The sequence below is a fragment of the Aethalodelphis obliquidens genome, unplaced genomic scaffold, assembly GCF_003676395.1.
Source record: "Aethalodelphis obliquidens isolate GAN/ISIS:26980383/991018 unplaced genomic scaffold, ASM367639v1 scaffold2, whole genome shotgun sequence".
NCBI lineage: Eukaryota > Metazoa > Chordata > Mammalia > Artiodactyla > Delphinidae > Aethalodelphis > Aethalodelphis obliquidens.
This window is the reverse complement of record NW_020837946.1, coordinates 77317636-77329717: the sequence shown is the minus strand read 5'-3', so window position 1 is coordinate 77329717 and position 12082 is coordinate 77317636. Positions and strand designations below refer to the sequence as shown.

General features: G+C 33.2%; 1 protein-coding gene across 9 annotated transcripts in view; it reads right to left on the bottom strand.

Moving 5' to 3' along the window:
- The window catches only part of PRPF40A (pre-mRNA processing factor 40A), a 54468-nt gene that overhangs the window by 39097 nt on the left and 3289 nt on the right, over positions 1-12082 (bottom strand). For all 9 annotated transcript variants that reach the window (XM_027131235.1, XM_027131272.1, XM_027131245.1 and 6 more), the window contains exons 3-4: positions 1358-1438; positions 151-181 (exon numbers count right to left, since the gene is read on the bottom strand). In XM_027131235.1, the coding sequence (XP_026987036.1) occupies positions 151-181; positions 1358-1438 (112 nt within the window). The remainder of the gene's footprint in view (positions 1-150; positions 182-1357; positions 1439-12082) is intronic.

Below are 12082 nucleotides of genomic sequence, written 5' to 3'. Positions count from 1 at the left end.
TATGGATTTCCATTTTCCATTGCTTAAAAAAAAAAAAAGAATCAGGAGCTGATTATAGTGCCCAAGAGACACTGTTTTATTCCTCACTGTAACACGGTTGCTACTGTCCAAATTAAGTCTAATATATATCACCATAAATGGTATACATACCTGCTGCTACATCCATATTATTTACTCCTGGCTGTAAGAATAAAAATGAAATTAGTAACATTCACCTTGCTTAAACTGTATTTTATATACGATTCTCATAAAGCATAATCAGTCCCCTCTATGTATCAATTCTCTAGCCACTGACTCAAAGATTCTTGGTTAAGTTTTAGTGATCTCAGTTCCCTGAGCTTGCTATAAATTGTTAAAAAAAAAAAAAAAAAAAAAAATTGCAGTAATCTGGGACTACTGAAGCACTTTAATCTTAAGTGTTTTATTTATATAATTATCGGTTATATAAAGATCCACAACCCTTTACCCACAATTCTAAGATCCAAAAAGCTGTGAAAAACAAGTTTTTTTTTTTTTTTTTTAGTTTGGCACCAAAACTCATCAGTGGCAAAACCTATCCTGAATGATATGAACTGTTTACAGTCTTATTTATCCCACATCAGAATGAGTATCTTTAAGTTCTGCTTTAGAAATATTGTGTTAGAAATTAAAGTGCACGGCCCAAGATCCCGTGGGAAATTTTTACATAATTATTATATACTATATGCAATGTATTACTTTATAATATAAAAAAAAAATTGAAATGTATCTGGCCCTAGGGGTTTTGGATACGACACTGAAAGCCTACCCCAGTGGAGTATGCCACATCTGTTCATTATAACTAATAAATAAGTCATGCTAACTTGAATATCATAATGATTTCTATATTGCTATACCACCCAATAACGGTGATAAGAGTATTCAAAGATTTTCTAAGTAATGTGCCACAGCTGAAGTCTCATGAAATGTGGATTTCAAATGAAATCTTCTGATTTCTAAATTTAGGATCTAGTATTAAATCACATCCTATCAATTTTTAATTAGTATATGGTAAAGCAAACGTCTGCTCTTTCAGATTAGAACGCTACAAGAACAATAAAGTGCTCTGGCTAAGGAATTATGCTTTTTAGAATTCTAGACTTGTTTAATGTAGAATTAACTTAGTAACTAAGGATGTACAACAATTATAATATAAATATAGGAAAAAATGTAAATGCCTGGATTCAAGAAACTAAAAATAAAAGTCCATGTAATTCCCATCGTGTAGTACTTAGGAGGCACTTAAAAAGCTAACATGATTGCCTACAAAATACGTATGTTATCTCATAGACAAAAGAAATCAAAACATCACAGAAAATAGTTACTTTCACAAGATTACCGGTAAGGCAGGCTGCATGGAAGCCTGAGACATGTGAGACATCATCATTCCAGGCATTACTGAAGACATCATTCCAGGCATCTAGAACAAAAGTAAAAAAAGATTACTATATAAGACCAAAGCACCTAATAGGATTTTAAGAATCTATCTGGTTATTAAAACTAATATGTACAACTTAGGATTAAAACCCAGTGAATACTACACTACATGAATAGTATGCTTAGTAAGTGCTTGTTGAATGAATGAAGTATTTTTTTAATGACCTATTTTAATACTTATGTCATTATTTATATGTATTGTCATAATTATTTTAATACATTTAAAAGTTTAGACTATGGTATGTTATTTGTAACTTAAAATTTAAGAATATTAATTTCCTTTTAATTTTAACTCATCACCCATGTTTTTCTCTTCTTTGGAGCAAGGCAAAAAAAATTTTTCAGTGTTTCTCACCTTTGATTTTTAATATCTGATTAAATAATTTTTATAGCCATCTGGTCTTTTTAAAACTTCTAGCTCAAAGGTGCTTATAATTCAGTGACTTTAAACAAATACATAAAAAACAGATTTTTCTAACTCAAGTCATCTATGCTGTCTCTTATAAAGAAAAACTTAATAAAGCACATACACACATGCATATCTGGGGAAAGAATATATTAGTTTGGGGGCTTAAACTCATCTACCAATAACTGTTATCCAAATCTATGAATCAATCTTCACTACTTAGTATGAATAAAAATCATGAAGATTAACATAAATTTCCAAAGGATTCTGACGCAATGTTCACATATATTAGTATAATCTCACATCATAACTTTAATCTTAATATGAACGAATGTAAGGAAAACATGAAGGGAGATAAAATTATACAAAACAATCATAGGTCCTGGAACAAGGTAACCAGTTATTCAACAGTTTTAAATTAAATGAACAATCTGAGAAATAGGAACAACAAAAAAGAAATAAGCATATTGGTCAACAGGAATATATAAAGCCTACTTAAGGTAGAAAACACTTTAACACTGACGTTTATTACTTTTGAAAGTCAACTCATGAAGCAAAACCAGGCTAAATTATCATTAAAATGAAGTAGCATGGTACTAATGGATGAAAAAACCAAAAAAGCCTTTTTGTTCCACAAAATATTCAATAAACTGTTTAAACATCACTAAACAAGAACTTGACTAGAAATGTGACTAGAACCTGAAATACAGGTCAAATAATAGTTGACAAAAATAAAAGTGCAGAATTTGAAAACAAAGCAGTGACAAGCATCTACAACTCAAACTAACAGATTGAGAACTAGGCTTTTTCCCCTTCTCCCCTCAACAGATATACCCTCACAATTAATTCTGCTTTAGGCTAATAGCAAATATGTTTGAATTCTTTTAAGAACTAAGTAATTATGGGGGGAAGCACGGTGGGCCACAGAGAGAAATGGCCTGCTATTAAAATGGTCTGCATGTAAAATCAAAAGCTAATAACATGTCCAAAAACTAGACTTCTAATCTAAATGGAGAACCTGAAATTTGAAAACTTAAGAGAAAAATGAATCAAAGTATTTTCTCATAAGAATTAAAAACTGTGGGGGGAAGGATAAACTGGCAGTATGGGATTAAGAGATGCACTCCACCATACATAAAATAGATAAACAATAAGGATTTACTGTATAGCACAGGGAACTATATTCAGTATCTTGTAATAAACTATGAGAAAGAATCCAAAAAAAGAATATAGATACATACATATATATGTATAACTGAATCACTTTGCTGTACACCTGAAACTAACATAATATTGTAGATCAACTATATTCCAATTAAAAGAAAAGAAAAAGAAATTCCACATTAAGCAAATATCAAAACTATGACTACAAAGACTTTGTGGCAACATGAAAAATGCTTCTGACTCCATGTTAAGAGAAAAAAGTCACAATCAAAATTGTGTGTACACTACGATTAAAATTTTTAAACAGAGATGTACACACAATAAAATTTGGAATAAAATATACCAAAAATGATAATTAGGGAGATGGAATATGGGTTATTTATTTTTCATTCTACTTTCAAACTTTCTGGAATGATGTATTTAAAACTAAACATGTAAATTAGAAGAATTCTGTGCTAAATCTTAAAAAAAGAATTAAAGACATTTAAAAAGGGGGAAAAATCTCCATCATGCAACACAGCATTTCCACACGATAGCAGTACAAATGACTGTACAAATAAACGTAATTTCAAATTAAAGTACTCTACTTCATAAGAGACACAGTGATCAAAGCCCATCCAAAACCAAAGCACAAAAGAGCTTACATATAACAAATGTTTACTAGACCAGGCAATGACACAGCAAACAATATTTGAAAATCATTAAAGAACAGAATTTGACAGAGTTCTCTCAATTGTTCTTCTTCCCACACTTCAAACTTTAAAACATCTCAAAACTTTGCCTTTAGACTAGAACTCATGGTATCGGTTATATAATGAGATTTAATGTCAAATAAAAAGCTAAATTCTCCCTCTGTATCTCTGTAAATTCTGAGGGGTAGCAACTAGTTAAGCTTGTTCAACCTGACGAAAATTGGCAAGATTCTTAAATTATGTACAACCGAATATTCTAAAAGTAAATAGATAATTCTAAAGCAAAACTGTGATGTTATTAACATGAAACCAAAGAACAAAAATATAAATATGCAAAATACTATGTTTTTATGAAAAGCTATTACAAGAATTTGGCCTGTTTCCCAAAGCCTGAGGAATCTATTTTGCGGAAATGTTATGATTTCCATTTTTCATTAATTCTAGGATACACCTAATATGGAGATGCATGTGTCAACCCGTCTGACTGAAGTTGAATTCTTTCAGAGGATTTGTGTTGACTTCAGCCAGTCACTCGGCAGCACCATCAACCTGAGACCATTAAAAATTTCTAAGTTATTTATTTACTTGTTTTAACACCACACTGATAATGGGAATATAGGCTGCAAGCTTATGAGAGAATTGGCGTGTGGTTTAAATCCTGATCAGAAGTGATTTTTCCCTCCTTTTGCCCAATAAACAAAGTTGAGACATTCAAGTTACTTTGCTGTCCTTTTTTCCATAGCAGATTTACTTCTTGCTTCACACGGAGGGAATAGCCCTTTGGCATCCCAGCTTTATTCGTAGACTTCTCATTTGTTTTTTTCTCACGCAGGGCACCTAATATAATGGAGTGTCTCATCAATGATGACATCTTAAATTCAATGAAAACAGGATGTTGGTTCAAAATGGTTACAGGGACAAATTCTTAACATAGTTGCTACAGTAATGCCACAACAAATTCCACAAGCCAGATCATTCTTAAAGCTACAAAGTGGTAGCTCATACTAAGCTTATTGTGAAGCACGCTATAAAATTACAATAACCTTGTAGAGCTTCATAAATTTCCATTTAAGCTACTTTGGCAAATATATTAAGTGCTGTAATTAAGCATTTCAGTTGTTAGGAGACAGAGAAAGAATGGTTATGGGTGAAAGACATATATGTGAGATGTAAGCTAAATTGCCTAAAATATTAAACATCTAAATTTAATGGACACTTTGGCACCTTTAAAAAGTAACTTAGATATACAACTTGATATGCTTTATTCAAAGTGGCCAACGATCTGTGTGATGTTTCTATTTCTCTTCTTTTAATGATAAAAGTTAAATCAAGAAGAATCTCTTGAAAATTCTAAGAATCACCCATTTGAAGAAAATTAAAAATGAGTAAAAACTAGGGAGCACCACAGAATCCGCTCAGTCATTCTTAGCATCCCAGTTTAGAAAATGTCTAATGTTAGATAAAAACAAGCATGATTCATTGATCACTCTAGATATCTGAATTATAAAAAAAGGTACAGTAATAAAAGTAATCCTATCAGTGCTACAGCAAATTAGTTATACAAAATGTAAATTAGCCCAATTTTATTAGGATATGAAAACAAAAGTGTACATCTTCATGTGGGCACCTCAAAAGTTCTTTTCTTCATAATTATTTCCTGAAGTTTTTCCTGCTGGAAAGAAATCACACAATCTAACCTATTTTTTGTCTAAATATTAACTCTTGAATTTGGCTGATTTTTAAAAATCACTCTTGCTGCCAACCTGTAGCTACAAATTGATTACCTAAAAAGTTTGATTCTTGCCTTTATACTTGTTCCTTTTAAACGTGCTAAAGTCAATTCCACAAATACACTCTACAGAGGCTATTAACATTAAGCACACAGTATTTTAAAACAACTATTCCCTACACCACTAACTTACCTTATAAACAAATACATAAATGAATGCAAAAAATTAAGTTTTGAATAAATGCAAAAACTACATCTTTGAATGTAACCAAATATTCATTCAATTGGAAATAAATGGAAATACCTGTTTAAAGGCATGTCCTTAACAACCCAAAGTGGCTTAATTTTGGGACAATCATTTAACCTTACTTCCTCTTCATCTACAGTTATATATAAACTCAAAACATGTCATTTTCTTATATAAGAAACATTTAGATAAAAAATAGACATTATTTGCACAAACTGCTCCCACAGGGAGTAGAACCTTACCATTTAATAAATCAACTGCCAGTATTCAAAATTATTTAGTTTGCTAAATTCTCTCAACCTGGAGACTTTAGAATTCACTATAGTATACACTATTCCTTCAAATTCTAAGGAGGTGTAACATGGCATAATCTCATACTGCTATATAGGGAAGCAGCCTAGTACAGCTATTGAGTATACTCTGGATTCAAACTGCCAGAATTCCTACCCCAGTTGGCCACTCACCAGTTATGTGATCTTGGGCAACTTTACTTAACCCTCAATTTCCTCACCTGCAACATGGGGGAAAAAATAGTACTTATCTGATAGGACTGTTGTAGGGATTAAATGGAATGATACATGAATACACACAGGCACTTAGAACAGTGCTCAATAAATGAAAGCTGTTTTATTACCACTGCTCTCCTTCAACTCATGTAATGAAAGTATCTCTCATGTTGCCCCTTCTCTCATCTATTCCCTAGCTATCTGTTAGTTAGGCACTTTGGTTCTTTAAAGGCATCTAGTAAATACTGTAAAACCATCACCTTCAGTAGGAATCAACACACGTAATAAGTCAATCCCAGATTAAGGATCACATTTAGTGCTGGCTCTTCAATGTCGCTTTACAATTCACTCAACTCTCTAGGCCTTCCTATTCCTATCTATAAACTGGACATCTATCTAGCCAATCCACTTTTCAGTCAGGAGGATCAAATTCAATAGGGTATATGAATCAGTTATATACAAACATCTGATAAAAATTATAATTCTAACACAGATTAGGTATCACAGTTCTATTCCCTGAAACCTTAAAAAACAAAACTATGTGAAAAAAAGGCAAGTAAATAGTTTAAATCATTTAGTCCACTGTCTCTTGCTAAACCCCAAACTTCTTAAATGAGGGTACAGAAAATATAAAAAGAAAATCACTGGGTGTTGATATGTGACACAAAAACTTAGAAAAGGAGCTGAATAAAAGTGAATTGTATCACTTGAATTTTAAAAAGCTCTAAACATACCGTGGATACACACACAGATTGTGGTGTCTCAAGTCATATAGAATCAAAGATTTTATAAAACTTACTCTAAAAATCATCTAAACCTCCTTTTGGACATGAGCCCTCCAGAACGCAAGTACAGAGGAACACAAGACTATCACTATCTTCTCCCCCAATTCCTTTAAACTAGATTCAGTATTATATCTAGCTAAATCATTAAATATTTGTCCATATGAAAATTTTTAGCTCCTTCTCAATTGTGGGCACCTTTAGGACAAAGAGCATGTTTAATTTATGTAAGTATTACTCGTACAGAAAAGAGTTACATAGACATAGCAGAGACTCAAACACTTGTAGTAGACAACTTTATGACTAGCCCTTATTTCTGTATAAGGAAAGAGAGGGTAATTTTCTATTATATTCAACAAATATATGATCATAAATATGTAATGATCTTAAAAGTACTAAAAAAAATCATCTTTCAGAGAATTAACAACTTTCTTGATACCCAATGACCGAAGAAAGTATACCAAGCCCACGTTCTCAAACAGAAACTTAATGCTCATTCATTAATCAAAAGGTAATTTAAAAAGTCTTAACCCAAACAGATCAGGAGCTAATAAATAAGATTTGAGAATTTTGTTAAAAAAAAGTCTAAGACAAATGAGATGAAAATTTTGTTTAAAAAAAAAAAAATGAAAGCCTAAGATAAAGCAAACTGTATTTCAACTCAGTTCTCACTTGCTGGCATGTTTAGTCCTTTAAGAGACACGGCTAACAGCAACACTCAGATTTGGAGAAGATTCAGATTTCCACTTTGAGTGTAGTGCCCCAAGTAAGAAAGAAGCAGATAGAGGATTTTCTTTCAAGCCTGTCATACAAAATACCACATCTTTAGTAACCGCTAACTATACTTAACTTTTTTTAATAAGTAGAAGAAACATGATGACTTGACCAGGGAGAAAAAGAATACAAATATAAAAGATTCATCTCCACTAAATGTTCGAATGTCTACAAGTATCGTGACAGTCAAATCAGCAGTTAAAAGATGAGAAAACAGTGTGGCCAGGCACCTGAGTGATACCTGTAAGTTCCCTGAGTGCATGATATATATACAGTGTTCACCTTTGTACTAATACACGGTCAAGAAGAGGCTTAAATGTCTATTGACGAAAATGGGCAAAGTCTATTGGCTAAATTGACCTGACAATGGAAATATGAAGATATGGAAATAGGAAATAAGAATGAAAGACTAATGACAACTTTAAATGAGACAGTGTATATCTACTCATTCCAACTTAGAAACCTTCACAACTTAGGCTAATTCTTTCTCTAGGTAAAAAAACAAACAAAAACTCAAGTGCATAGCTATGGATATAAGTAGATGCCAAATGTGCACTATCTACTGATATACCACTTGATAATGACTGGAAGTCATGTCATCAACATTTCTAACAAACCCAATCAAAAACCAACAGGTTAACCCATTGAGATCTTTTTTGGGTTTTTTTTTGACCAGGCTGCGCAGCATGCAGGATCTTAGTTCCCCCACCAGGGATGGAACCCGTGCCCCCTGAGTGATGTCTTAACCACTGGACTGCCAGGGAAGTCCCTTTTTTTTTCCTTTCCTTTCTGATTCCACCATTAATGAATACATTTGTTGCACTCTACAAATGAGCTGCTACATTTATATGTGTTAATACTGATTTCCACATTGCCCTTTTATCCTGAAGAGCAGACTAAATGGGTAAGTGATCCCAATTCAGCTTTTCTCGCAAAATGTTAATTACAGGCAGTGTTAGTTCTATGCAATGTGCTAGACAAAGCAAAATAAACAGATAACAGGGGGGCAAGGGAGACTGTGGAAGTGGGGGAGAGGAAGATGGCCAACTAAAACCGAAAAATACTAAGTAAAAAGTTTTAAAAGGCTTCTGCAAGACTTCTTAGCATCTTTAGAAAATACTGCACCCTGCGAATCTCAAAGGGGTGGAGGGGTGCAGTTCATTCTTCCAAAGTGACATGGTCTTTTTACATCTCTTCAAGTAATCCCGATATACTCAGAAATACTACTCTAGTTGAAGTTTTTGAATAGATGAGTTCATATTTAAATGAGTTGCTATCTAAAGATAATGAAACTAAAACCTATCAAAATCTAACCATATACACAGCCCAAAAGTTATACCAACACAGTAGGTATGGGTCAATCTATGTTTTAAAATGCACTCACCTAGGTAATATAAATACATAAAGAAAGTTACCTAGATTCAACAATCTACGAGCAGATAAGCTAAAAAAAAAATCTTTTTCACTGGCTAATGTTCAATTCAATGGCAAGGACCCTATAACACCCAAAAGTGAGGATAACTCACAAGCAACAACAGCATAACAATTTATCAAGTCAGTCAGATAAATCTAAGACACCAATCAATATATTGGATTTCTCTGGAAGGCCTATATTCCAAATCATCATTTCTCCCTAGGGTATGGAAAAATCTGGTAAAACTTAAAGAGATGATCACCAATGAAGTCATACAGACAGAAATACATTTGCCTGTAATTTAAAGTAAATGGAAGTTCTTTAGTTTTATTCACCAAACAAAAATTACTTATTTCATCTTAATTATCTTCCATTTTTGTCAAATTGAAAATCAACAGTAGAGACAGACCCTAAAAACAAGAATAAGTGGTAACAGTGTGAAGTCATAAGTAACCGCTGAAAAGTCACATGTAACACTGACTAACTTTCTGGCTTATATTGTAGGAAAGGGTATCTGCGTTTGTTTCATTCATTCAACAAGTAATTTACTGAGCACCCATGATGTGCCAAGAACTGTGCTCAGCACCTATAGACTTCTTAAAAGTTCAGAACATAGCCCCTGCCCCCTAAGAGCTTACAACTGTTGGAAAGGCAAAGCAAATAAACCATAATAAAACAAAACAAGTGCTAAAATAAGTGAAATAGTAAGAGTTATGGGCGGATTACATAGGATTTTATTTTAATAATCTGAAGGGGAGGTATATGCTGGGAAAATTTATTGTTGAGGACCTCTTGGAGAAGGCAGGACTTGAAATGGCAGAATTTAGGTAAAGGAAAGCTCATGGTAGTAGAGAGCTGGGGGGCAGGAGAGCAAGAAAAACAGCACAACCTTGGTCATGAACTAATATAGTTACTCAAAATACCATGAAAAGACCAGCCCGCGTTCATATTAGGGAATGTGAAGACATGCAGCTCAGAATCGTGCTCTGAATTATATACTATGGGAGATAACTGAAAGTTAAATTGTGGAACATAGACATTACGCTATAGGCACAGAAAAACAGTGGAAGTTCTACGGCAAGGAGATAACTCATTGAAATCTAAAAAGAGTTTTTTGGGGGACAAGCTTGAAGCAAGAAAACCAGCTCAAAAGTTGTAAAGAGTATCTTAGGCATGAGAGTGTAATGACTTAAGCTCAGATAGCAGCAGGAACAGAAATAAGGTCTATAAAAACCCGCCTTACTCAGTACGAGAACATGAAAATCTGACTTATTTTTAAAGAGGAATTATTCATTTATCAGTTTATTGAACAAAGGCAACAAGAAAAAAATAATGAATAATTAGAATTAGGGGGGCATTACTAAAAGAATTTCCTATTTTTACTTGCATATCAACCCATAAAATCTTATACATATCACCTATCCTTATCAAATGATCTAAACTGAATCATAGGTTGTTAGAGCTGAAAGGGACCTTAATTCTTTTACTTTACTCTTCTCATTAAAAGAAGAGGAAAATTAAGAATTAAAGAAAGAAGACAAAGTCAGGCAGAAAGACTCTCTTGGGCTTAAGTGAAGGCCAAATTGCCTGTGATAAGGATGGTTTATGCTGTAGAAAAGACAACAAAAGAATAAGACGTGAAAATATTTTAAAGCAAAACATTATTTACAATACACATAGAGAAAGAGGACAGCTTCATACATAATTATATCTTAATACAAATCTCTACTGCCACCAAGCAGGAAAATTATTTTATCATTAACATTTGTAAACTTGTAAGGTCCCTTCCAACTGTAAGATCCTATAACTCTGTAAAAGTAGAAGCACAACTTTCCCATCTGAAGTTAATGTACAATAAGAAAGGCAAGTTTAACCTACAGGATAAACTTGAAAGAATATTATTAAGACCTATTTGATAATTTCCAAATATCCATTACTACTAATAGATTCATCCTAAATTCTAAAAAGGCATTCTAGGTTATCTCCTGAACTAAAACAAACATGCTACTCCTCTAATCTAAATCATCTGCTGCATTTCAAAAAGTACAAACTCTGGTTTCTGTAGACTGTTATGTCCAGTCTGCATATTATTTTACAAACAAGTTTTAAAATTTCATGTCATGTTCAGTAACATCCCAAAGACCACAATCACTTAGCAAGTAAGACTGCCACCAATTTTAGTCCTCAGCTGGTCCCAGAATGAGATCTTAATGTGAACTAGGCAATATACATGAAGGTTCCATAACCTTCAATTGCAAAGTCTAAAGAATTTGTGAATTAACTATTTAAAATTTGATGACAGAACCCTACCAACTTTGTGTCACTGCAGTGAGCTATATAGGCATCCTGCTTCTTCTCATTATCTTCTGATCACTTACTGCTCACTTATACTTCTGAGGGCGGGTAGACAGAAGACATGATGCAGAAAAAAGGATCAAGTTTGCGAATTATCAACTTTTATTTTAAGGTAGTTGTTTATAGGGCTTTAAATTAGATTTCTGAATACATGACTGTTTATATTATCCATGCCCTCCCACTCTGTTATCAAAGCTAAAACAAGAATTTGTTTTACCAAGACTTGGGCCCCATATTTGTTAGATATCAAGAGGAAAAAAAGGAATAATCTAAGGGAAAAAAAAATGGGTATTCTCTTGAGTTCCTCAGAGCTGGGTTCTTAAGTCATTCAATCGTTATCCTAACAGGAGCCAACAGAGAGAGACTTCTGAACATCTAAACAGTCAGGTACGCTTAAAGGCACATGGCATATACTGGTCTAGGAAAGAAGTAGAAGAAAACCACAAGGTAAAATTCAGAGTATTTGAATGGATGTGTACCAAGTAGCAAATAACCTTACTAGGAAGATGGTCACTACACAGCTAAAGAGAAAGGGCCATAGAGCAAACTGTGACCAGC